Source organism: Lynx canadensis, chromosome C1, assembly GCF_007474595.2.
Source record: "Lynx canadensis isolate LIC74 chromosome C1, mLynCan4.pri.v2, whole genome shotgun sequence".
NCBI classification, from domain to species: domain Eukaryota; kingdom Metazoa; phylum Chordata; class Mammalia; order Carnivora; family Felidae; genus Lynx; species Lynx canadensis.
The window spans coordinates 176995905-177023519 of record NC_044310.1 but is presented as its reverse complement, the minus strand read 5'-3'; the positions used below and the strand labels follow the sequence as shown (position 1 = coordinate 177023519).

General features: G+C 41.0%; 1 protein-coding gene across 3 annotated transcripts in view; it reads left to right on the top strand.

The window, feature by feature from the left end:
* Positions 1–27615, top strand: part of NEMP2 (nuclear envelope integral membrane protein 2) — a 74369-nt gene that overhangs the window by 4332 nt on the left and 42422 nt on the right. For 2 of the 3 annotated variants that reach the window (XR_004344028.1, XR_004344027.1), the window contains exons 2-8: positions 5622–5737; positions 11140–11371; positions 11506–11578; positions 12672–12765; positions 13854–13968; positions 15778–16003; positions 19589–19765. Coding sequence is in view for 1 of the 3 variants with exons in the window: in XM_030326015.1 (XP_030181875.1) it covers positions 5622–5737; positions 11140–11371; positions 11506–11578; positions 12672–12765; positions 13854–13968; positions 15778–16003; positions 19589–19765; positions 20462–20585 (1157 nt within the window). In the remaining 2 variants the exon portion in view is untranslated. Of the gene's footprint in view, positions 1–5621; positions 5738–11139; positions 11372–11505; positions 11579–12671; positions 12766–13853; positions 13969–15777; positions 16004–19588; positions 19766–20461; positions 22274–27615 lie in introns of those variants that run through there. The other variant, XM_030326015.1, reaches the window with a different exon arrangement.

Below are 27615 nucleotides of genomic sequence, written 5' to 3'. Positions count from 1 at the left end.
AGGGTGGAAGCATATTTCAGCCTCAGGTGGAAGCAGTAGCTGTCCCTAGGCAGGTATTGTTCTCTTCTGATCAGATGAATGATTATTATTAAGTTTTTATGAAGCCCCAGAAATTCCCTTTTGTTTTCTTGATTATATGGTGAAGGGATTTTGTTGGTATCATTGTGATATTTTTGGGTTTCCCTACATTTGCCTCCAGGAAGTTCCATCCTAGCAGAATGAACCAGCATGACTGAGGCCACATAAATAAATGATACCTATAGACATCTGGCAGCTTCACAGAGTTCAGGTCTTGAAGTGTCAGGGCTTGAACAGCCAATAGAGTTCAGATTAGCTGGCTATGTTTTCTATTTCCACCCTTAGGTGGAGATGGAGGAGGAAGAAACTGAATAATGAAATGTCTCTAGAAGATTATTTAAGGGAGGAGAGACCTAGGAAAGATAATGTTTATAAACAATCTAAGATTAGAAGATCTTGTTATCTCTAGGAAGGCAGTAGTCCAGCCTACTTAACAATCTCTATTTATTTATTTATTTATTTATTTATTTATTTATTTATTTACTTATTTTTTATTTTAGAAAGAGTGTGCACACTTGGGCAATAGATAACAATCTTGATTGCTACAGTATCTTACGCTTAGCCCAGCTAGCCCATGGCTTATGGTTTACATGAACTCACTTGAAGTTAGGCATGTTCTTCCTTAGGTATTTCAGAGTTCTTGTGTGGATTGAATGAAATTCATCTCAGAAGAGAGTTAATAACAATGAGGGCAGTCAGTGGACACCATGAAATACAAACACCTTATCTATCATATCTCATGTATTGTGTAAATTCGACATCAACTTGACCTCAAGAGCCAGAGGCCACTCTGGAGGAACGCTTTGTTCCAGGGGGAACACTTGGCAACATGCTTTTAGTAGTGTTTCTATTGAAATCAATAGCCAGAGCAACCTACCTCCTTCTGTACTTTACTTAATCCTGTTGAGGACCAGGGAGAAACTCAGAGCAAGTTATTCTCTTCTAACTGGGAGGCCTCCTATGTAGAATACACTGATGTATCATATATGAGTAAAACAAAAACTTATCGCCTCTTGCATCTCTCTGCCCTTCTCTAACCAGTGAGGACAAAGAAGAGAGTCCCTAGTCCAAGGGATCTTAAGGATTACAGCTCTCAACCCTCTAGTTAAGGTATATTGATGATGGAGTAGGGTAGGTTCTGTAGGTCCTGTGGGTTCTGTAGGCGTGATGGCAATGACACAGACTGGATAGGATGTTTGTTTACATCATGTTGCTTCAAAGGGAGGGACAAAGTGTACCTCCTTTTATTGTGCTGACTGGTGCTGGCCAGACTTTTACAAAGATTGGTCAGGCTTTCACTGTCTGGGCTATGCATGCCCAAATAACTCACTAACCCTCTGGAATTACAACACACACACACAGAAGACTGATATTTAAAGGCTGGAGATACGGTAATGAACTTGCTGTCCCTAACTTCATGGAGAGACAAAGTATAAACGAATAATAACATGAAGACAAAATAAAGCAGAGTGAGGAGAAAGTAGATAAAAGGGGCTGGAGTGTGCCTTCTCTGTGCCCTCAGAGAAGGTCTTCCTGAGAAGGTGACATTTGGGCAAACATATATTATCAGAAGGAGCAAGCTCTGCCAAAATCTGGGAAAGGCAGATTGCAGGTGAAGGAATTGGCAAGTAGGAAAACTTGAGGCAGAAATGGTTCAGCATCTTGAGGATGGGAGGATTGGTGTGGCCTGAGTAGCTGAGAGGGGGAGGGGTGGAAGAGAGAAGGTCAGAGTACTAGGTCCTTGGAAGGGAGGGTGGATTTTATTATGAATGCAATGAGAAGTCATTGGTTTTGAGCAGGTAAATAATCTGCTCTGATGGATGTTTTTGAAAGATTTATATGCTGATTGGAGAATCGGTAGTAGGGAAATGTCATACGGGCAATTCTGGAAGCTGGGAAACCAGCTAAATGGCTATTACAGTAATCCAAGTGCAAGAAGACTGGTTTGGACAGCAGAGAAGCATTTACTTCTAAATTCAGATCATTGCACTATATTTAAATTGCACCATCTTGCTCTTAAAAGTTACAGATACCAAATGATTTAAGGAGACAGTCTTAGGACCAAGGGGGAGCAAACTCATTTGAAGGCAGTATTTGTTTGCAAAGCTCAGGTCCCGGAAAGAGGATATTCCCTCAAACTACTAACAAGAGTAGTTCACTGTTCTTACAGGAATTGATTCCTTGAAGTAGTGGAGCCCACTAGGAGAGGCGATGCAGGGAGAAGCTCCTGGCATTGAGCACAAGTGTCGTATTAGGAGTAGCCCTGAAGAAACAACTGGCTGGAAGTTAACATTCTTAGTGGTCTGGGGCTGCTGGGGTCTGTGGACCTTAAGCCTCACCCCCTTTACCTGCCTGGTTGGAATGCACTCCCATTTCAACAATAGGTAGGGATTCCCCTCTTTTACTGAGGAATATAGTTGTCAGTATAAAGTTGTCAACTCTAGCCACCCGGTAGAGACCTGTTCCTGCTCAGAGACCCAACAGGAGGGCTGCGTAGAGGCAGAACATAGGATACCAGAAGGCCAGTCGACAGCCCTCCTTCTAATGCTTGTTCTCACTAGCTGAGGGCTTTTATGTGTTTTAGTTGCTTAGGTGCTCCCAGGTTCTACACTGCCTTTGACATGGTCTCTTCTACAGCTAGCTGCCAGCTCTTCGATGTCCAGGAGTGCTTTCTCCCCTGTGTAGCCCTTGGCCAGGAGTCATTTGCATTTCAGATATATCCAAGAATTCGCCTCAGCAGTTGGTTGCTTTGTGTGTTGGTAGCACTGGTTCTGCATTCCCCTTTTGGTCTTGTATATAAACAGGCTGTGCCAAGGGATGCATGTTTTAAAAATGTTTAAAAAATGTTTATTTATTTTTGAGAGAGAGGGAGAGACAGAGCGTGAGCAGGGGAGGGCAGAGAGAGGGAGACAGAATCTGAAGCAGGCTCCAGGCTCTGAGCTGTCAGCACCGAGCCTGACATGGGGCTTGAACTCAGAGACAGTGAAATCGTGACCTGAGCTGAAGTCAGCTGCTTAACAGACTGAGCCAGCCAGTGACCCCCCCACCCCCAGGGCATGCAGTTTTAATTTTTAGTAGTTTGTATTTAGCAGAGAGCTTCTAGAGCTTCCTTTACGTGCCGTTTTGAGACCTGCCTCTAAACCTGGATTCTTGTATTTCCATCTCAGACTCTCAAACTCTGCAAATTTGTTGGTATATTTAAAAAACTGTGCATTTCCTCACAATGTTAAGAGTATAGATTCGGGGCGCCTGGGTGGCTCAGTCGGTTAAGCGTCCGACTTCAGCTCAGGTCACGATCTCGCAGTCCGTGAGTTCGAGCCCCGCGTCGGGCTCTGGGCTGATGGCTCAGAGCCTGGAGCCTGTTTCCGATTCAGTGTCTCCCTCTCTCTCTGCCCCTCCCCCATTCATGCTCTGTCTCAAAAATAAATAAAGGTTAAAAAAATTTTTTTTTAAAAAGAGTATAGATTAAATGATTTGACAGTGTCACACTGGAAGATACTGGGTTCTCATGTGACTTTCCTGCTTTGTGTAGCTTTGTGACTTCCATGCAGTTGCATTGGTGGGTATTCTCTGCATCTTCTCCCCAAGTCTGTCTTCACTTCCTTTAAGCTTAATGCTTAGGATGCTTCTAGCTAGGACACAAACCTATGTGGACTTATTCAATATCATTCCCTGAATGGATGTAATTGTTGACTAGTTTCTAGTTACTCAGTCCTTCCCCAACTGTGGTGCAGCAGATTATTCTAACTTCACTTGATGTTTTTATGGAGCAGCTGACCACACTCTCCTTAGAGGAGTTGGGGGATGGGCATGAGGCCCATTTCTCTGTGTGCCCGTAACATTCTCTGTGCCTGTTTCCTATTGACACGTGTAGTGGTGACAGACACCCTGTCCTGGATCCAGAAGAATTTATGACTTTCATCTCACTTCACTTTAAATTCAGATACGGAGGCAGCCACAGAATAAAATGAATCCCATTACTTTACAGTTTTCATATGGCATTTACCCTCTCATAAAGCACCTGTCTCTCTTCCTCTGTATATTAGATTGTGTTGTGTTGTATTAAATGTTATTTATATGTTGTATATAACATAACAGATGCACATATATTTATATATGCAGACACATATGTATCTACTTCTGTCCCCACATTTCTCCTGTGTTGTAGATCTATCCATCTTCACTTAGTCCCACCAACCAAAACTCAGTTATGTCCCAAATTGAACTCATCCCCCTTTCCCTGCCCAGGCTTGCATCTTCTCCAGTGTTCCTTTTCTGGGTGAGGGACCTCACCATCTTTCCACTCACCAGAACTTTCAGGTCGTCTTCTTGCTCTCCCTCATCTAATGAATCTCCAAAGTCTGTTGATTTCAGTCCTAAGTGGTCTTTTATCTGTTCTTTCTCCCTCCTACCTAGTTCGTTTCTTGCTTGGACTCCTTTAGTAGCCTCCTTAGTGGTTCTTCTACTTTTAGTCTTCCTCACCTCTAAAATTGCACATTGCTTTAGAATTCTTTTTCTAAAACACAACTGTGTACCTGTTATTTCCCTATTAAACTGGTTATTCTCTGTTCTCACAGATCTGTTCTGTGCCCCTCTCTTCCCTGCTCGGTGTCTGGAAGTGGACATCTGTGGACTGCATCACCTGGGCTTCTTTGCCCTCCTGCTTCCCATTGCATTTGGCCAGTGAGAGGCACTGATGGGAGGGCAGGAGAGAGAGGTTGAAGTAGTCATACCTTCATCCCACCGTTCCACATTTTGGCAGGGATTGCATCCCATGACACTACTGTCCCCTGGGCTTCAGCAGCTCTGGTAACGTGGGCCCTCCCTTTGCCATTTCAGGCAAGGATGTTAAAGGCTTCCTGCTGTTGTTGATGTCTGGGAAGTTCACAGCGCCTTATTGTTAATGCCTTAACTCTGCCCACATCCTCACTGAACTCTTCAGTTAAACCCTTTTGAGTGTCATCAGTTTCCTGCTGAGACTTTGATGCTTACCTAAAATCCTTCAATGCTCTGCTTTCAGCATGAAGTCCATACTCCTTAGAGTAAGTAGTAACTACTGCTTACCTCTCTAGCTGCAGGTGTTGAAGCTGCCACCAATTCTTGCCCTCCACTTCAAGACTGAAGTACCCATTCTGGGTTCTTTTTTTTTTTTTTTTACTTTCACTTTTTATTTGAACTCCAGTTAGTTAACATAACAGTGTAATATTAGTTTCAGGTGTAGAATGTAGTGATTCATCACTCACATACAACACCTAGTGCTCATCACAAGTGCCCTCCTTAATACCGATCACCCATTTAACCCATCCTCCTGCCCACCTTCTGTGTTCTTATAGTGCCTTCCATATATCACAAGAGTACTGACACTAGACTAATTTTTTGTCTGTCTCCTGTAGGTTGGAAAGATGGAGGGACTATACTTACTATGTAGGAGAATTCATTTAGAGAATGTAAAATGCATTATTATTGTGAATAAAAGGGAAAAAAAAGATAAGATTGCGGGAAATTAAATATTTAGGAAATATAATCGCTTTTCGATCTCTCAGTTCCAAGGTGTAAAGCTCTGAAGGAAATGGATTTAATTAAAACTTCTGAGTCAGACTGTTACTGCTACAATCGAAATTCCCGAATGGAGTGGAAATACATGTGGTCAACTCTGCAGGTAAGAGCCTATGTTTAAATTATGTCTGAGGAGCTGGGAATTAAAATGTACTTCTTCAAGAATACAAAATAGCTTTTATATGACATAGAGCTGTGTATCAGTATGAAATCTAGCCTGGGAATCACATCCAGTGGCCCAAGGGAAAGGGATATGTGGAAGGGTACATTAACTCTTCATACGCTTCATCAGCCCTTCCCCAAACTACTCCAAATAAATATGGTTTCTAAGTGAGCACAATGTGCTTGCTATTCAGATACATACTTTCCAAAATCATTGCTATCCCAAGCCCCTCTCTGATTCTAGGTATGGCCAAGATAATAGTTAATCTCAATAGCCCAGTACTTTTCCTTCATTAATAATACTTACTAAGCACTAGTTAAGTGCCAGGAACTATTATAGGCTCTTAGGATACATCAGTGAACAAAATAGATCCCTGCTCCTGTGATGTTTATACTCCTAGGGATAGGAGATAGGCCATAAATGTAATAGAGAAGAAAATTATAAAACTAGTAAGTGCTATGAAAAAAGAAAATGTAGAGTCAGGTAAGCAGAATGAGGGAGGTGGGGGGGCAGTATAAAAAGAGTGATCAGGGTAGTTCTTGTAGAGAAGGTGATATTTAAGAAAGACTGTAATTTTTTTTAAATGTTTATTCGTTTTTGAGAGAGAGACACACAGAGAGAGAGACAGTGCGAGTGGAGGAGGAGGGGCAGAGAGAGAGAGAGACACAGGATCCAAAACAGGCTCTAGGCTCTGAGCTGTCAGCACAGAGCCCAAACTGGTTCAGAGCTCAAACTCATGAACCAGGAGATCATGATCTGATCCAAAGTCAGACACTTAACTGACTGAGCCACCCAGGTGCCCTGAGAAAGATTTTAATGAAGTTAGTGAGTTACCAAGATAATATGCCAAGAAAGAGTGTTCTAGGCTGAGGGAAAAAGATGGGACAGCATATCAGAAGGCATATGATGTTAATTTGTACTATTACTGATAATATACACCATTTTGATCACCTGTTTAAGGTGGTATTGTCAATTTACAATTTTACCACTGGAAAGTGACCATTTTCCCCTTTGTAATAAATGAGTATCTTGGGGCGCCTGGGTGGCGCAGTCGGTTAAGCGTCCGACTTCAGCCAGGTCACGATCTCGCGGTCTGTGAGTTCGAGCCCCGCGTCAGGCTCTGGGCTGATGGCTCGGAGCCTGGAGCCTGTTTCCGAGTCTGTGTCTCCCTCTCTCTCTGCCCCTCCCCCGTTCATGCTCTGTCTCTCTCTGTCTCAAAAATAAATAAAAACGTTGAAAAAAAAATTAAAAAAAAAATAAATGAGTATTTTGAGGAGATACTTTGAAACTAGGTAGATACTCTTTTCCTTACCTTTCACCCTATAGTTTTATTGTCCATTGATGATGCTTGCATGAACCAGTTATCATCATGCTGTTTTATCAAATGGTGATTTTCTAATTCCATTACTCTTTCCTCATTCATCAGTATTCTTCAACAAGGAAGACGTTTTCCTTCTCCAGTTTATTTATATTCATGTAATATTACAGATTGCCAATTCATTCAGTGGATTAGAATCCATTACCTCATAATTTATTTTCTTATTCAAATTATCCTAGATTTGGCCAGTAGGAATTCCTTCAAAATATCTCATGTGGGAGCACCTGGGTGGCTCAGTCGGTTAAGCGTCTGACTTCGGCTCAGGTCATGATCTCACAGTTTGTCAGTTTGAGCCCTGTGTCAGACTCTGTGCTGACAGCTCAGAGCCTGGATCCTGCTTCGGATTCTGTGTCTCCCTCTCTCTCTGCCCCTCCTCCACTCACGCTCTCTCTCTAAAAATTAAATAAAAACATTAAAAAAAAATTTTTTTTAAAGTATCTCATGTGTCCTTTTAATTTGTGCCTATCATTTGAGCATCTCTGGCAAACAGGATGCTCCAGGCTTATCTTGTAATTTCCTAAACCCAGCTCTGGAATCCTACATTTTTTCAAGGAGCATTCAGAGTTAGGTGTGTTTATTAGTGCTGGGATACCATTGTCATATGCATACACACAGAGACACAGAGACATATACACCCCTACACCTGCACATGTATCTATTTCTGTCACTTTTTTATTTTTTTTATTTATTTTTATTTATTTTTATTTATTTTTATTTTTTTTTAATTTTTTTTTTCAACGTTTATTTATTTTTGGGACAGAGAGAGACAGAGCATGAACGGGGGAGGGGCAGAGAGAGAGGGAGACACAGAATCGGAAACAGGCTCCAGGCTCTGAGCCATCAGCCCAGAGCCCGACGCGGGGCTCGAACTCACGGACCGCGAGATCATGACCTGGCTGAAGTCGGACGCTTAACCGACTGCGCCACCCAGGCGCCCCTGTCACTTTTTTTTTTTAATATGTGTTTTTGCAAGAGAGATTGAGAATCCAAAGCAGGCTCCACACTATCAGCACGAAGCCCACTATGGGGCTTGAACTCATGAACCATGAGATCATGACCTGAGCCAAAGTTGGATGCTCAACCAACTGAGCCAACCAGGGGCCCCCTGTCACTCTATCTGTTAAAAAACATGCATTCTGGGGCACCTGGGTGGCTCAGTTTGTTGAGCTTCCAACTCTTGATTTCAGCCCGGGTCATGATCCCAGGGTTTTGGACCCGAGCCCTGTATCAGGTTCTGTGCTAAGCATGGAGCCTACTTGGGATTCTCTCTCCCTCTCCCTGTGCCCCTCTCCCCCACTCACACACACACACACTCACACACACACACACTCTCTCTCTCTCTCTCTCTCTCTCTGAAATTAAAAACAAAAAAAACCCATGCTTTTTGATATCTCCCATACTACTGGGTTCATTCTAATCTCTCTCCTTGTCGTATTTGTAACTTTCTTCTCTGATAATGGGGAACCTGGTTTTCATTATCCTCAGTATATTAATTTATTTGCTTAATGCTAGGGTAGTAATTTGTTTATTTATTATTTATTTGTCAACGTTTGTTTAGAGTGTGTTTTATCTCTAGTTTAAGAGTACATAGTCTAATACTATGCTCCAAAATTACTTAGGTTAATTCATTCCCACCCATCCTCCTTCAATATGGTTATATTATTCATTTGAAATATATTTGTTTTTATTTTTAAGGGTTTTCCCCCATCCTAGTTGATTTTATTATAATTATTTTTTAGTATGTGCAATATTAGTATGGTTTAAAATCACAGGTCTACACAGAAGTATCCTCAGAGAAGTGTCACTCCCCCTCATTTCTCTATCATTCCTATCCAACCCTTGTGGGTAGTCAATATTACTAGCTTCTGTCTTTCCTGTGTTTCTTTTTTCAAAACTAAGCAGTGATGCATGTTTATAGACAGTGCTAAGGAGTGGGTTTAGATGGAGAACCAATGGCTGAGCCTGGGTCAGTCTTATATGAAGAGGTTAGGGAGGAGGAAGAGGCCAACAGAGGAGAGAGAGAGAAGGAGCAACAGGTGAAGATGTCCAGGACGCTGTGGGAAGAAGTGTTACAAGCAGGGCCAAAATGCTGTTGGTGGATCAAATATGATGACGGAGAATGCATTGGCCATTTGATTTAGCAACATGGAGGTCCCTGGTGACTTTGTCAGGGACAGCCTGTTGGAAACGACACATTGGAAGAGGGTTAAAGAGAGAATGGAGAGGAGAAGAACTGAAGACTGCAGGTATGGGCAACTTTTTAAAAGAATCTGAGTGCACTGGGAAGCAAGGGGATAGCTGGAGGGGAAAGTGGCTTTTTTGTTTTTAAATGGAAAAGCTTCAACATGTTTGTGTCCTGATAGGAATGGTCTAACAGAGAGGGATGAAGTGCTGGTAGGCTGCCCTTGAGTGGACAGAGGTGGATCTGATTCTGTGCCTTGAGAATCTTCTTTAAGTCTCCTCTGTGGCAGAAAGTTCCTCCCCACAGGCAGGAAGCAGAGCATGTGCCTGCAGGTGCTGCCGGGTGGGTGGAGGTGGGGATAGGAACCTGTTGATGTTCTCTTCTGGCTTCTTTCATTTTCAGTGGAGAGTGAGGAAGGGGAGGAGGTATTGGTGTTGAGGAAGAAAAAGCTGTGAAATCTTTGTTGAAGAGAGTGGAGAGTAGATAGGAATGTGGTGTGATCGCCTAGAGCTGCAGGTCCCACTTCAGGTTCCCACTCAGGGGCTTGAAGTCAAGCTACTATGTGTTTATCTAGCACCATTGGGTGGTACAAATGCCAAGAGTAGAATGGGTGGAGAGTTGGATTTTGCAGGTGGATGTGACAAAGCAAGAGCAGTGCAAATGAGTCGGGTACCTACAAGAGAATGATTTGTAATGATCGATCGTGGAATTTAGCTGGATTAAGAAGGGGCTAAGGACATCAAAGGGGTGAGGAGCAGGGGAAAAATGGCTTGATCCATGGTGGGGTCAAAGGCTTACTGGGGTCGGGGTACTATACAGGGCCTGCTAGAAAGGTAGGAGTTGGTGGTCAGCCAGTGGGATGCATGAAACAACCTGTAGAGGGGCTGTAGTTTGGTATGAACAAATTATCTTGTTCATGGGTGTGGCCGTGGGAGTAGTTAGCTGAGGTGGGGCAGAGAACAAGCATAAGAGGGTAGGAGTTCAAGATGCTGAGAATCAGAGCATTGGAAGGAGTTTGGCGTACATAATAAACACATTGAACCCTGAGAAATATGACAGGAAATAGTATTAGAGAGAGAGCATCAGTGAGCCAGGAACTGAAGTCCAGGAGAAATGAGTGTCGGTAATGGGTTATATCACCTGATGCCCTGTCTTCAGAGTTGGTGATCTCACTATCCTTTTCAGGCTTGCCTTACTCTTGGACAGAGAAGAGGAATAGAGAGGGAGAAAGGCAGCAGCAGAATTGTTCTTTAATGAACACTGGATTGTCACTGTTTGCTTGGTACTGTAGCCAGTACTTTGTTGTGAGACTAGAATAGGACCTGTGGTTGGATTCTGGTCCTTCTTCAGGAGGCATGGGGAGAGAAGCCTGAATTACATATGCTCAGCTGATCCAGAAGGAAGTGCTTTTTCTCACAACACAGTAGAAAATGGTAGAGACATAATTCCTGTTCTCATGTTTATAACCAAATAGTTTGCCACCTATTACTTTTGTCATCCTTTTTCACATGTCCCTTGACCACAACAACTTGCTACAGGAGGGAGTTAAGTCACCTACAACTCAGGGGAAGAAATAACCACTTTCAAAAGTCTCTGTGCTCAGTGCGTTTGAACTAAACACAGATCTGTAGGTCCATCCCTGGGATCCCTGGAATCGTGTATATCTGAGTGTTCTTTATCCAGTTATCTTGGGCTCTCTTTACTCCTCTGCTTATGATTTGAAGGAGCTTATGAGAAGTTTTAACTTCTGTGTTTATGGATTTCTTTGTTCTTATTTTATAGGTGAAAATTACCAGTTCAGGCCTGCTCAATATTGCATATATCACAGGAAGACATAATTGTCAGTATCCAGAAACCATTCTATCTTTTATCAAATGTGTGATTCATAATTTTTGGACACCAAAGGAGTCTAATGAAGTTACCATAATCATCAATCCATATGGAGAGACCATGTGCTTCTCTGTGAAGCCTGTCAGGAAGATATTTATCTATACAATTAGTGTGAATCGAAACAGTAAGTCTGTTTTCATTATACTTGATTTTATGGATTTAGTTTTTCTGGAGTGACATTTCAATAAAGTGACTTTTCTTTTACCAACTACCTTGACACAAAGTCTTTGTTGTGTGTGTGTGTCTTTTTTATTCCAGTTGTGGATTTCAAACTCTTCCTTGTGTTTGTAGCAGGTATTTTCCTCTTCTTTTATGCAAAGACCTTGAGTAGGTAAGTATCCCTTTTTATTTTGTTAATTTTGTAAATTAAAAAGAGTATAGGACAATTTTGACCCTATGCTAAGTATTTCCACACTAGTTTGCAGTTCTTGCTTTAGGTTTTACAAACAGTAGTTCTGAAGATAGTGCTTGAAAGGCCTTTTAAAACCAGAAACAGTACACATGATATGTACGTGTATATTACAGCATGCTTTTACATGCATCATTTTGTGTTACGTATTAATGTACGTTTTTTATTTGATCCTCTTAATTATGTGAACTTTGCATTATTGTTCTCATTTTATCAATGAGAAAACCAACATTCATCATCACTGACTAGTTCTTGCTAGGGCCGAGATTTATATTCCGGTTTTCTGATGCCAGATGCTTGCTCTCTCTATTAGATTCAAGCTGCCTCCAACATTTGTGGCTCTGATACAGAAGGTTGAGTTTAACAAATATTTGACTCTTAGATAAACATAGCATCCTGATATTTTGTTTATTACAACTTCTTTCATGAAAAAGGAGTCCTTTTCCAATAATATTTTACTTCTTAGCTTGCTATTCTTAATACTGTTCATTTTTCTTGTAGTGCAATTAAGTATGTTTAATGTAATCCATGGCCTTTATAAAACCAATGTTAGTTACATAGCCTGAAGAGTAAAGCTTGGACTCAGAGGAGATGGGCTATAAGCCTGAATCCTCCAGTTGGGAGATACTGACTTATGGAAGGTCTTTAACTTCTTGGTGTCTTAGCTTCCTCCTCTGTAAAATTTTGACATGGATAACTATTTCACAGGGCTGTTGTAAATGCACGCAGAGCTCTCAGACAAGTGCCTGCCACATGGTAGGCACTCAGTAATTATTCTTGGATCAGATTCTAAACATAGATAACTCAGACATTTTGTTTTGAGTTAGTGGCAAGCTATTGACTATAAATTTCAAGTATAGAAATTTCATTTTTTAAGAGTATAGGATCTAATTAAAACTAACATCTGAGTTTTTCTTCTTAGTATTCTTTATAGTTGCTATCGTCAGGTTAAACAGTTTTAATACTGAAAGTGCTGCTTGGCATTTAAATTGCTTTTATTTTCTTGTTTTGACAGAAGTCCTATTTTCTTTTACTCTTCTGGGACCGTGCTAGGTGTTTTAATGACATTAGTCTTTGTCCTGCTTCTGGTGAAAAGGTTTATTCCTAAGGTAGGCATACTGTGTATAAATGAATAAAAGAGAGAAACCATGATCTCATAGACATGAAAAATGGATCAAAGTTAATCACATTGATTATGACAGTTCCAAATTCAAACTATATTTCTACACTGTATTACAAAACTGGCTTTAAAATGTATCTTTTTCTAGAGATTCCATTTTTATTTGTTATTATGTATACCCTTAAGTAAATATAACTTTTGGTGATACTTTTTTGAGACCCCATTATTTAAAAAAAAATTTTTTAATGTTTACTTATTTTTGAGAGACAGAGAGAGACACAGAGTGTGAGTGCGGGGAGGGGAGGAACAGAGAGAGAGGGAGACACATAATCTGAAGCAGGCTTCAGGCTCTGAGCTGTCAGCACAGAGCCCGATGCGGGGCTCGAACTCAGGAGCTGTGAGATCATGACCTGAGCCAAAGTTGGATGCTTAACCAACTGAGCAACCCAGTTGCCCCAAGACCCTTTTACTTTCAGGTAGTAGATCTTTCTTAGGAATGGTGGGGGCTGATTCTATGCTGAGTAGAAATTTCTCTTATCTTGACAGAGCTGAGGAATGTCGTGATGCTGAACCATCAAGGCCTTGAGTAACAGCATTGCTACAACTGGGGATTTCTTCATTATTATCAGTTCCCCGAAACACCTTTAATGAAAGAATGCCCTGCACTTAGTTGAGGATAAATATTAGTTAATGTTGATAATGTTGCAGATACTCTGATTAAAGCTTGCAGCACTGGCATTATTTTGAGATAAATTGATTCTTTAAAACAGTGCCTCTCCACCTCCACCTTTAGTATACATGCAAGTTACCTGAGTATTATCCTGCTGAAATGCAGGTTGTGATTTGGGAGTCTGCCATGGGGCCCAAGAGTCTGCATTCCAGCAAGCTCCCGGGTAATGCCAATGCTGCTGGTTCATGGGCCATAACTTTAACAAGACACCAGAGAGCACCTTGAATTGACCTCAGTGCAGTGTGATGTAGAAGTTTCTAATAATATAAAGGGTTTATTTGTTTCCTCCTATTTTTGTGAGAGTGAATGAACCAAAACCTGTGTCATTTATTCTCTTTCACACACAGTATAGCACCTTTTGGGCTCTAATGGTTGGTTGTTGGTTTGCTTCAGTTTATGTTGTATGCCATTTGATGGAAGATCTGAAGTGGCTATGGCATGAAAACAGAATATATATATTAGGTAGGTAATTAAAAAAAAAATATATATATATATATATGTATTATTGACAAAGCTGAAAGTATAACTAAGAGGACTTCCTTTGGAAGTATGTTTCTCTCTAGCATCTAAATTTTCCTTTTGAACTAAGGAGAAGTGCTGTTAAAAACATTTTATTTTATTCCCACAGTTGATGATTTCAGTTCATTAGATCTCTCTTTAAGTTTGTTTATTTATTTATTTGGAGAAGGCATAAGTGGGGGAGGGACAGAGAGAGAGAGAGAGAGAGAGAGGAAGGGAGGGAGGAAGGGAGGGAGAGAGGAGAGGAGAGAGACAGAGGGAATCCCAAGCAGGCTTCTCCCTGTCAGCATAGAGCCTGATGGGGGGGGCTTGAACTCACAAATGGTGAGATCACAATCCGAGCCAAAATCAAGAGTCGGACACCCGACTGACTGAACCACCCAGGCAACCCTTTTAGATCTCATTTTAGTCTATTTCCCAATGACATCTTTCTTAGTTTTCTGTACTAATGATGAAAAGAGCAAAAAAGTATTTGTCCCTTTTGACTGCTTTTATGCTTTGAATCATGACTCTTTCTTAATGTATTCAGCATGAAAGGTGAAAAATCCTAAATATAAATTGCTAATGAAAACTTGAATTTTCAGAAACAGAGAAGCTATTAAGAAACCACTTGTTCTTATTTCCTGAAAGCAAAAACAAATGAACAAGTTTTAAAAATTATTTATTTGTTTTAATTGGGGAATAATGGAGAATGGGAGGGTCAACTTTCTCCTAAGCCCTTAGTGCCAAACTTCTCATATAAGTTCACCCACCCAAAACAGAAGCAATCAATTTTTTTTTTAACTGAAGATTTTTATGTCTTTAGCTCATTTTTCTTTTTATGCTTAAGTATTTTTAAAGTAAATTACAGATATCATGGTATGTTCTTCTAAATATTTCAATAAACATCTCTAAAAAAAAAGAGCATTTTCTTCTATAGTTAAATAACTATTAAATCTTAAAAAAATCAATAATTACATAAATTACTCAGGCCATGTTCAGATTTCCCCAGCGTCCTTGATGGTTGGTCTGTATAAGGTGGGATATAGTCCAGTACCATATTTTGCATTTATTATGTCTTGTAGGTCTTTTTTAATCCATAACAATTGCTTTTTTCATCATAGTGCTCTGGTGAAGAGACTAGTTGTCCTGTAGAGTGTCCCAACTGTCTGGATTTTTCTGATTACTCCTTTGTTGTATAATTTAACTTGCTCCTCTCTCCCCTGTATTTCCTAAACTGGAAATTAGATCTTGAGGCTTTCTTAGACACAAGTGAACCATTTTTCATAGTATACATCAGAGGAGATGTGTATTTCACATCAGATCAGAGGGAGGATGCAGAATATCTCATCATCCTGCCATTATTAATGTAGAAACTGAGCACTGTATTAGGGGGATATAGACTGATTCCTCCACTATATTTTCTTTTTTTGACTAGAAAGCAAAAATGAAAAAATAGGGTTTGTAGCCAACTGTGACATATGCTGAGGCTTATTCCTGACCAAAGGAACTATGGTAACATTTGCCCATCTAGGACTCTGATCTAAAAAATATACCTATCATAATAATTTATTATTAGACAACCTTAATTATCACAAAAAGTCAGCACAGTATCTCACATTGAAGGAATAACTAGCCCTCTACGTGTTTTTCAGCCTTACTTCTTTGGAAAAAGAAAACACAAATGAAGGTTTTCTGCTTAAGTCAAGGCTCTACCAGTATCTTTCACATAACTTTTCAGGTTCAGATTTTCAAGTTCTTCTGCTTTTACAGGCTATGTTTTGGTAGCTGGATTTCTCAGCTTTGCTGTTTGTTATAAGCATGGGCCCCTGGTTGATGAAAGGAGCGTGACTCTTTTGACATGGACACTGCGGCTCCTCGCCCTGGTTCTGATCTATTGTGGAGTCACCGTGCCCCAGGGCTCCTATGCAGCTCTGATCCTCATCCTGGCCTCCAGGAGTCTACGCTACCCACTGAAGGCGTTCACTTATATGAGGTGGTGCGTATCTTTTTTCTCCTTGTAAATGTGACATTTTGAGTTCTGGTTTTCTTTATTGTTTGGGGAAGTTTCTTGGATGTGTCCTATTTAGTCTCACAATTAACTACATTTCATCTGGGGATTTGGGAGAGAAAGAGGATCGAGAATTTAAGCATCTAATCCCATCTCCATTTCTAGTCTTCATTAATCTTTCAGAGGTCTCCCCCCAAATACTAGGTAATTACAGCTCATCTAGAACTTACTAAGATCAGGGGCAAAATTACTTGGGTTCTGGGTTGCCTACAATTTCTACTTTTATTCTACATTTCCTTTCATTAGGACCCAAGATTGCTTTAAAGGTATTTGTTGTGCTTATGAAATAGAGCTAAATGAATGTATTGTTTATGCTTAGGACTTTTTGGGTTTTTTTAGGTTTAAAGTTAAGGCTTAAGGGGCGCTTGGGTGGCTTAGTCGGTTAAGCGTCCAACTTCGGCTCAGGTCATGATCTCGAGGTCCATGAGTTCGAGCCCCGCGTCGGGCTCTGTGCTGACAGCTCAGAGCCTGGAGCCTGTTTCAGATTCTGTGTCTCCCTCTCTCTGTGACCCTCCCCCATTCATGTTCTGTCTATCTCTGTCTCAAAAATAAATAAACGTTAAAAAAAATTTTTTTTTAAATAAACTTAAGGCTTAAGCCCTTGAAAAATACAGAAAGAGAGATGAGGTAGCTTCTTTTGTCACAACTGTATTATGTCTCTCCTTAGTCACTGAGCCTGAACACCTGTTTTTGTGTCAGGTGCACAGATGAAGGAGATAGTCCCTACCCTTGAGGTGTACTTGCTGAGCCATCAGCATGCGTTTCTGTATCTTTGGAGTGTTAAAAATATGCCTGTTCAGGGACTATGGCACATAGAGAGAGTTCAGGAGAGTTCCTGAAAGAGATATTACTGGGCTGAATCTTAATGAATTAAAACAGCCGGGTGAATAAATGTGGGAAGGACCTCCCTGACAGGGAGAAAGCCCAGTTTGGTAGCATCATGAGGCAGGCAAGGGAGGTGGCCGTCGGCCAAGTTGTGGAGGCATCACAGGCTGTGTTAAGGAATCTAGTCTGATCCTGTGCATAGTGGAGGCAAGAAGCCATTCTGCAATGCAGTCAGCATTCTCTGCCTGCTGCCTAGACCAGAGTTACAAATCCAAATGCTTGGGGCTTGTCCTGACTGGGTGATGCTGAGCAGGGGTGAGTCAGTGGGGCCATCATGAGGACTGTGAGAAATTCTACAATGCAGCCTCATCAGTAAGGGGGCAATTACTACTCAGCTTGAGCTGATTATTACCACATAGGAATATGGGCCCTGCCTTGCCAGATCTTTTGGGTTTTTTTTAGAAAAGCTGGAAATATGGATTTGAATGTGAATTCTTATTATTTTTAAATGTTGGCAACTAACCTAAAAATAAAAATACAGTTAACACAATCAAAGCAGAGACCATGAACCTCATTGGGTGGCAGAATGTGGCCCATCTGCCTTCTGGCACAGAGGGTGGATGTAAGCGGGAGGCCCTGGGACAGTGACATCATAGCGGTCCAGGCAAGAGGTGATGAGGGCCCAGAGTCGGGCAGAGAGACAGTGAGGGAGTGAGGGTGTTAATAAATATTTATGAGGTAAACCTGGCTGAGAGGAAGGAGACTCTGGTAATTGTAGTCTATGGATCTGCTACTACACATATAGCCAGTGACAGGACAGGGCCCTCGTGCAGAGAATGTTGGCAAGACTGCAAGGTAGCGAGGCTGGGACAGAGGGGCTGCTGCTAGCTGCTCTCTGCACTGCCTCAGAGGCCAAAGGTGACTGGGACTACCAGAGGTCCCTCTGCTAGGAGGAGGCTAGCCATCCACATTCCCCAGGCCTGGGTCCTTTGCCAGGCTTGTGGCTTGAGGAACGCGGGTTAGCATTTGGGCCCTTTTGTTTTAAACCTCCAGCTGCCTCACCAAGTGTAAGGTGTGTTCTGTTACCTGTGTGATGGTCCTTTTATGCATTTGCTGTGCGTTCTGTTAACACAAACCTAATAAAATGTTTTGTAACTTCTTTAGCTTTTCATTTTGCTAATGAATAATTATGTGAACAAGTACAAGACAAAACAACAACAAAACAGGAACATAAATAACAAACCAGAGAAATAATACCTTGATTTGTACAGTATTTTAGTTTTACAAAGAGCTGTTTGAATATATCCTAATATATGGTAGCTACTCTCTTGATTATCCTTATTGAACACTTACTATAGGCCACTCGCTTTACACAAAATATCTCATCTAACCTGTATAGTGACCTAATGAGGTTTAGATGTTATATTTAAAAAAAAATTTTTTTTAAGTTTATTTATTTATGACAGAGATGGCAAAAGTGCACAAGGGGCAAAGAGCAAGGGAGACACAGAATCTGAAGCAGGCTCTGGGCTAAGCTGTCAGCACAGAGCCCAACACGGGGCTCGAACTCACAAACCACGAGATCATGACCGGAGCCAAAGTTGGACACTTAACCCACTGAGCCACCCAGGTGTCCTGTGAGGTAGATGTTATTGCTTTCACTTTGTTCATATGAGCAAAGTGAGGGTCAGAGCTGTTAATAGTTGCCTCAGTTGATACAGTGGGTAAAACTCAAAGCCAGGACTGTGTCCCAGTCTTCTGCTCAGAGACCAGAGGTTTTCCTCTAGGGAGACCAGGCTAGGTGTTCAGACAAGGAAAAGGAAACAATATTGGTGGTTCCTCAATCTGACTCATCATCCACCACACAATCTTTAAAAGACTTTTCAGGTCCCAACACTCAAAAAAATATATGTTTAGCCACCTCCTGGTAATTCTTGTACTCATCCAGATTTGGGAATCTCTGGTTAAATTTTAAACCACCCAAGAACATTTTTAAAAACTCATTGATAAATGTAACATATGTGTTAAAACCTTATCATCATTACCATCTTTATGAGATTCTCCCCTTTAGGACTTTCCTGATTCAAAAAGAAAATTCCAATAATGAGCCCCTTAGCATGTAAGCAAAGGAGAAATTATAAATTATTGTACACAAACGACCTTTGTATGGTATTTACTCCCTGTCTCTAGGATTAGTCAGAATCACCACCACTAGGTGGAGGTGATATCCCACAAATCTTCCTTTTTTTTTTTTTTTCCTTTAGGTCTAGCAAGTAAGTGGCCATGAATTCTACCAGGTCTCTGTAAAACGGTATCTCAAAAGATTTGCTTCTGTTAGTGCCCAAGATAATGAGCAGGCCAAGCATAAGGAAACCAGACTTTTAATGATCTGATTGTGCGATTAAAAATTACTGAGAATACAATGAACATGTCTATCAGAAATTGAGTCTCAAATTCCTAAGAACATTATTTAGGATGGTCCAGGAAGAGAAGAAATGTACTATTAGCCCGAACTGCATGTTCTGTATTCCATAGTCACAGTAAGAACCATAAAAAAGTATAGTGTGGTGTCAAGGAAGTTAAGTATTACTGTTACTTTCTAAGAAATGTAGTTTTATAAATCTTAAGGGTTGGATTGAGCAGTCAAATATGACCAGGAATCTAGCAACCAAATGCCACATGTTTTAGGAAAATGAAGAAATGGTGGACATCCAAGAAGCCAGTGTTTAAGTATCTGACTGAAGATGAATACCGGGAACAGGCTGATGCTGAGACAAGCAGCGCCCTGGAGGAGCTGCGTGGAGCCTGCCGCAGGCCCGACTTCCCCACGTGGCTGGTAGTCTCCAGACTCCAGGCTCCTAACAAGTAAGCCCTGCTCAGCTGCCGGGACCACACTGGGGTTGGGATGATTGTGAAAACACTGTGACGGTTTGCTACAGGTACTTCACATTAGGAACAGACTGCTGCCCAGGAGAACCCATGATGCGGAAACTGTCAGTGGCCCTGCTCTTTCTTCAGTGCTCTGACTTGCACAGAGCTGCTAATGTCAGGACAAATAGTGATCTGATGTTTGATACGGAAGGTCGTAAACATAACTTCCACATGAGAAGTGACCGGTGTCGAAAGTAATTGTCAAAGCTTACCAGGAAAGACATCTTTGTCCCAAAATCTTTTTCCTTACTGCTTCCCTTCCTTCATAGTTTTATCTAAATAACAGTGCCCTCAAATTAAACATTGAAGGGGGAAAGTATTGATGTACTAAAATAATGAATGAATAATGACTCTAATAAGAGAAAAGGAATTAGAAAACAGGACTCATTAGGATAGGCAGCAGTCAGTGCTCGTAAGTCAGCCTCCTTCTCTGCTCTTTCTCTGAATATCTCCAGAGGGATCACCTAAGCCATTCCCATTTTTACACCCAATGTATAAATGCCATTCTCTATTGAGGTAAAGTCAAATTTAATTAAAAAGAGGATAAATAGCAAGAGAACATGTTATCTTCCACATAAACCTTTCTGTGATAACATTAACTTTATTTAAAATAAAAAAACTACTTATTAGATTTGCAGACTTTGTTCTTGGAGGAAGCCACTTGTCGCCTGAAGAAATTAGTCTGCATGAAGAGCAATATGGTTTTGGGGGCGCCTTCTTGGAAGAACAGCTTTTTAACCTGAGGACTGCCTGATGACCATTGACTTCATTCTGGACAAGAAATGGGCTAAGGGCAAGGATCCTATTAACATTGGGCAGAACGGTTCTAGGGAACAGTGGCAAAAGCATTTGCTATGGAGAAGAGTCATACTGGAAAGGAAAACTAAACATTATTGAAGATAACTTCTCATTCTTGGTGAGTTCTGCTACTTATTGTAGTCATCAAGATTTTGTGAGAGTCATTGCCACTTTCCTTGAATGAAGACTTTCATTAGGAACAAGAGAATCATGTTGATCTTCAAAGAGCAAGTTAACATGAACATCTGCCTTGTCAACACCAGGCATTAAATCTTAACCTCAGAACCTGTGTCTGAAGACTGCATATAAGTGTTGGAAGAGACCTGAGATATGCTGGACCAGTGTTTTCCAAAGTATAATCCACAGGGTGCTAATAAGTGCTAGTCAGTAAAGGGATTGTGAGGTCAACTAAGATAGTAACAAAGTTAAACAAATGTACCACAGGACTTCTCAGAGCCTTTAATACTGACGATGCACGTTGTCAATCTCCTGGATAGAAACTGTGTGCTGCCATTTCTGACTTAATTTGACCACAGAACCCTTTTCCGTGAGATTGATATTCCTTGGAGCAGTTTGGAAAATGCTAATGATGGCAGAATTGAGATTTGGAGAGGTTCAATAACTTGTCCAAAACTACAAAGCTCTTTAGAGGCAGCACTGGGACTAGACATCAGCCCTAATGTTACCTACAACTCAGGGTTAAGAAGAGACCTTCAGAGGTGAGCCTAGGGGCCATCTCCCTACAGCCTTGGATCTCACAGTATTGGTGACTTTTTTATTTTTTAATAATGGACAACTATCTATTTGATAACTATGATAGAGAACATTTCCTAAGATTATATTTTAAAGTTTGATAAGATTTTTATAGACATATACATTTTAGAAAGAATTATTTTCTATAATTTTTTGTATATTGCAATTGAAGACACTTAACCTCTTGTGACATTTTGAGTTGACTGGTCCATTTTTAAAATTTAGTTATATATATTTGTAACAGTTTCCTACACAACAGACTTGTGATCTTTCTTCAGAGAACAAATATTTTTTTCTTGATTCTCCGGAGTGAAATGACCCTGAGCTTTGACCCTGGGGAAAGAAGGCCAAAACTAAGAGCTGAGAAAAGATCTGAACATGGCAAAACAATCTAAGCGTTAAGATGTGCTAAATTGATTCACTTAAAGAAGGTTTTGCTGTGTTGAGTTCTTAAAGAGGCATACAGAATGAGGAATCTCTTTTTACTAGGAGGGATGTGGATACGGAGGAAGGACATACAGAAAATTCAGGAGCTGCTTTCCTGAGCCAAGATCAGTAGAGTGTTTCTAATTGTTAAAACGAGAGCATGGCTACCCATTTGGAACTTTCTAGGTTGATTTTCAAATATTTTCTCTTTGAAGCAGTGTGTCAGTATTTTACAAGTTCCTCTTTTTACAAGACACCTTTCAGTATTAAGAGCTCTGCAGTCTTTGTGAAATGCACTAAATTCAATCTGTGCTTTCACATAGATTGATTTCAAATATCAAAGAATCTTCCATTCAAATTTATGATGATTATGATGATGACTGTTTTATAAGTGTAAACAGGTCTGACACTTTTGTTATAGTTTTATCTGAATTTTTTATAATTAAATTTATTGCCGGTATATTATGAATGTGTCAGATGCATCAGTGCTGTGCTCACCATGTTCACCTCCCAGGAGGCAGTTTTTGGCAGAATGTGTGTCTGAATGATGTGTGCACAGTCAGCTGCAGTCTGGGCCTTACCTATGCCATGTTGAAGAGGGGCTGGCTGCAGAAGGAGGCCCTAGTGGGTCAAGCTGGGTGGGACCATCACAATAAAAACAGCTAAAGAGAGGAAGAGTACAAGAGTCTTCTGGGATGCTGTTTTTCAGGTTTATTTTAGAGGAAATCATGGATTTGTCAGTTTCTGTTATGTGAGTACTGTGAAAAGCAAAACAGTTACAAGCATGAGTTGTGATACATTTGGTGTATTTCTGTTGTGTTCATTTGATTTGGGGTTTATTATAGTGCTGATCACAGTTCTAATCCCCGTGAAGCAATACACAGATGACTCCCATAGGAGAGCTTTTTTCTCTTCTTTCCTTTCTCCCTTCCCTCCTCTCTCTGTCTTCCCCCTCCCACCTCCCTCTCCCTCCTTTATTTAAAGTCCTTTAAACTGTTTATTTATTTTTTTTTTTAATTTTTTTTTTCAACGTTTATTTATTTTTGGGACAGAGAGAGACAGAGCATGAACGGGGGAGGGGTCCTTTAAACTGTTTAAATGACCATTCAGTAAAATGGCTCTGCCCTTCACGGTTAAAAGTTGGCTTCGTGCTTCATATCGCCATAGGTGTGCAATTATGGAACAGAACAGATGCTTTGTGTTAGTGCTTAGGCAAGGTGCCTCATAAAAGCTTACTGTTGTTAGCAAGTTGGGGCTATTTGACACCAAAATGTGTGGGTGAGATTTAGCGTAAGGGGGCCATGCTTAAACAATTATATCATTCAAATGTTATTTTTAAAATGTTTTAAAACACATTTTACATATCACAAAAATTGCTTTGTGAATTGGTTGTACACTTTGCCAATAATACTAAGGGCTGAAATCAGAGGGGAATGTCCATCTGATGTTTAGGACAGTATTTCAATTTATGACCTTTTAAAAAAAATCTAGAAATTTAAGAGATTTCAGTTTTTAAGAGGCTTGGAATAGATGATGGATTATATCAATATATCGAAACAAGTTCATAAATTAAGACCCCTGCAGTTGTGTTAAGAAAAGAAAAAGGATTATTGTGTATGAGGTTATTTCCTAGAGAAGTACAGTTTTTTAAATCAGCCTTTTTTGTCCAGCTATTGCATAAATAACATAATGGATGTAGAATTTCGAAGATGCCTGCATTAAGATAGAGAGGTGTTTGTAGGTGACCCCACTGCTGCCTTCTGAGACCCCCACCAGGAGGTATGACACTGATGAGTTTACCACATGAGTTAGCCAATTCATATAGTGTATTTAGTGACTCACAGCCAAAAATAAAACTAGCATAAGGATAAAAACACTTGAATTCATAAGACCAGCAGATTCTCTCCCAGAAGACACATCTATGAGGGGTCAAATAGTAGGAATAAGGTTGCTTGAGCAGAAAGAGAACAAAGGGAGTTTGTTACATAATTCAAGTGTTTGATGTCACCAGGCCAAAAAGTCTGATTTAATCCCTCAGTGGGACTACCCTAACGTGATGAGGTACTAAATCTTTTGGCACAGGCCTCCTTTATGCAGACCCTGCCAGCTTTTCCTCTCTGTGCCTGTTGTCACTGACCAGCATCTGCACCCCCTTCTACTGGGCATGTTCTTCATTCAGATACATTCTTAAAATCTTCAGTCTTTCTCTGGCTTAGGAATCTAGTTACCATTTTAAGGTAACTGCCTATTTTTGCTATGGTCTCTGAATGTGATGCCTTCACAGGTCACAGGAGATTTGGGCTGAGTGTATATTTAGTAGGATACATCTTGGAAGACACATTCAATGGGATAGCTGCTCTTTATTGTTTCAATTTTTTTTTTAATTTTTTAAATGTTTGTTTATTTTTGAGAGCAAGAGAGAGCACAAGCAGGGGAGGGGCAGAAAAAGAGAGGGAGACACAGAATCTGAAACAGGCTCCAGACTCTGAGCTGTCAGCACAGAGCCCGATGCGGGGCTCAAACTCCGGAACAGCGAGATCAGGACCTGAGCCAAAGTCACTCAACCTACTGAGCCACAGAGACACCCCTTGTTTAAATTTTTTTTTTTTTTGAGAGAGAGTGCTAGCACACACACATGTGAGCACAAGCGGGGGAGGGACAGAGGGAGAGAATCTTAAGCCGACTTCATACCCAGCAAGGAGCCCCACAGGGGCCCCCCACACAACTGTGAGATCATGACCTGAGCCGAAGTCAAGAGCCGGGTGCTTAACCAACTGAGCCACCCACTATTTTAACCACTATTATTTAAATAATTTGGGAGAATCTATTTTTTACATTTGGTCCATTTTCCAGAAAGGCAATAATCAAAAGGAGAAAGGGGAGGAGAACCAGCATTTATTGGTGATCTGTCAAGTACTATACTGGGCACTTTCTATGCCTCTTCATTTTGACTTACAATCACTGTAATATACTTTAGCATTATTTCCATTTTTCAACTGAGGAAAGACTCGGAGCAGGTTGCTAAAGGACATATGTAGCTAAAGTGGTATAATCAGAATGTAAGGCTCAGTGTGTCAGAGCCCGTGCCCTTGCTATTTCCTTTCCTGCCATCTTTAAAAAAACAAAGTTAGTCAAGTTAAGTGGCTGATCAGTTGAAGAGATGACTACATCTCCTGAATTTATGGTGTGCCAATTCTGGGGCAATGGACCAATTCCCCCGCCTCCAAACTACTGCAAATCTGTACTTTTGTACACTAAAAGTAAATTAGAATTGAGTAGCACTGGTCTACATGTTATTTTTTTGAGACCCTTCCCCCCTACCCCCATTGAGATTTTCAGGGAACAAAAAGTTCCTGACCTTTTTAAAATACAAGTTTACAGGTGAAGAGAATAATAGCTGACAATTGGGAAAGAGGGTATGTAACTTGTTAAATGATTATAAAACTCTTGCTTACATCTTTTTGACACCTCTTAGACAAAAAAGAAATATTGAAACTGTGGAACAGATATCCTATAACCTCTCCTGTCTATGGCTTTTGCACACTATAGATTTGGCCCTTGTTACTTGTCATTCTTCCTCAGCTCCTCAACTTATATTTTGCTTAATTTTGTCCCTTAACGAACTCATATCTGCAACCAACTTAATGATTATAATTCACGGAACCAAATGCTTGACTGTACAACTTACTAGGTGTCGGCAAACATCGTAACATAGCACTGTAGTCCGGGGGAATGCGATCTTATAGATGTCAGTGTTAACAAACTATGAAGAGAACGGGGTGCTGGTTGGGGAAATGAGACTGCACTCCTCTTGCCATGGGCTCTTGGCCACACAACGATGGCAGTATTTATAGTGCACACTGTGTGTCAGGTACCTCTGTGTTTCAACATCAAAACAACCTGAAGGCAGATATTACAATCACCGTCATTTTACAGTGCCTCTGAGGCACAGAGAGGTTGTGAATATATGTAAATTTCCTCTGGCAGAGCTGAGACTCAAGTCCAGACAGTGGCACTCCAGAAACCACAATTTACCCCCAGCGCTGTCAGGTTCCTGGGTTGCCATCTAAAATCTTCCTGGAGCCACAGTGGTGCAGATGGTCTTGCATTAGCCACTTGAAGCAGATGAGAGCTGAGTGAGAGCCACCTGGACTGGGCTCATTTCTCCCCCAGTCTAGACATCAACATATTTCCAGTTACTCTCTTAAGCCACAGTTTGTCTGGCATAAGGTAAATTACTTTCTGACTTGAGAAACCAGTCTCCCTTTCTCTCACCCCTTTATTTGGTCCCACTGTCTCCCCATCTGCTTGATGGTTTGGAATTCTTGAGTCAGGTAATCTTAGAGCTTTGCGGAAATGGCACAGGAGCGTTTTGGGGCTTCCGAAGTAGCTTTGTCTTATCCCCACGCACCAAAGGACAGAAGTTCTAAAGGGAAAATCACTTTTCACTTCCCTGTAGTCAGCTCTGACACAGCATGCCTCATCTTCACAGAATAACATAATTTTAGGGTCCAGCCTCTCATACTGAAGTTGAGAGAACTGAGGCCCAGAGATCACCCCAAAATGATCTCTTCCTCTAGAACTACAGTGTCCAGGTATGGTAGCCATGAGCCTCATGTGACTGTTTAAATTTAAATGAGAAATCTAATTCCTCAGATGCACTAGCCACATTGCAAGTGCTTAATAGCCACCTGTGGCTAATGGCTACCATACCAGACGGTGCTGCTTTACCAAAGCTGTTGCTCCTGGGTACTGGCTTGTCTTTCCTGACTCCTGTGACATGGGCCTTCAGGGTCCCGGCCAGCCTCCCAAGTTTTGTCTACAGGGTTGCCAGACTATCCAAGTCACCTCCAGAGTATAAGGGGTCTGACACTCACAACTAACAAAACACCAGGGGTTTGAAGTTACTGGATTTCTAGGTATCTTGGAATATCTAGAAATCCTAATGGAAATAGAACCACATACCCAAATCAGGCAAAGGTGCAGGCCAGGGCTGCTCTGTAGCTTGTTCTACCACAGCAGAAGCATGGAGTGGCCTCCCCACCTTCTGGGGGAAGGTGCTGGGTGGACCTGAGCTTTGGCATCAGGCAGGTTTCAGTTTGAATCCTGGCTCTGTGATCTCGGTTCCATGAGGTAAGCTCTATTAGCTGCAGACTCTTCCTATTATAGGAGTTCCTATTCTAGGAGCTACACTGGGTTGTTTTAAGGACAAAAAGATAAATCTCCTCGGCACACAACCAAACCCAGTAACTGTAGATGTGGTTCTCCTTTTCCAAGATTCACTGCTTAACTCCAGATTGGCTTGAAGGAATACTGCTTAGGTAATGGTCCCAGTACCACCAGCAGCCCCCACCCCACTTTACTGGAGGAACTGCAAATCCGGGAAGTGCTGAGGCAATCATTTCCTGTGGCCCATGGTGAGAGTAGTAAGCCAGTAAAGTAGTGTTGTTCTTCCTATGAATACTTAGGCTATTCCTGAGGTTTACTGGCTAGTGGATCTATGTGTGTTATAATCATCTAATATTCTACTTAAGGCTTTGAATAAATAGTTTGATAATTAGCAACTAGCCTTTTTGGGTCCACACAAGCTCAGGACTCCAGTAATTTACTCTTTCTACACTCATAAGAGAAAGAGTATGAAATAAGACTTAAGACAGTGATTATATCAGCCCAGGTTTTGTGACAACTCTGGGGATTCCCAAGGAATCTCAACTGGGGTTATAAAAGTATCAGAATTTAATTTGAATACACTTTAATATTTTTTAAAATGCCACATGGCACTTTGAGGACAGCAAGAAAAAGTTACA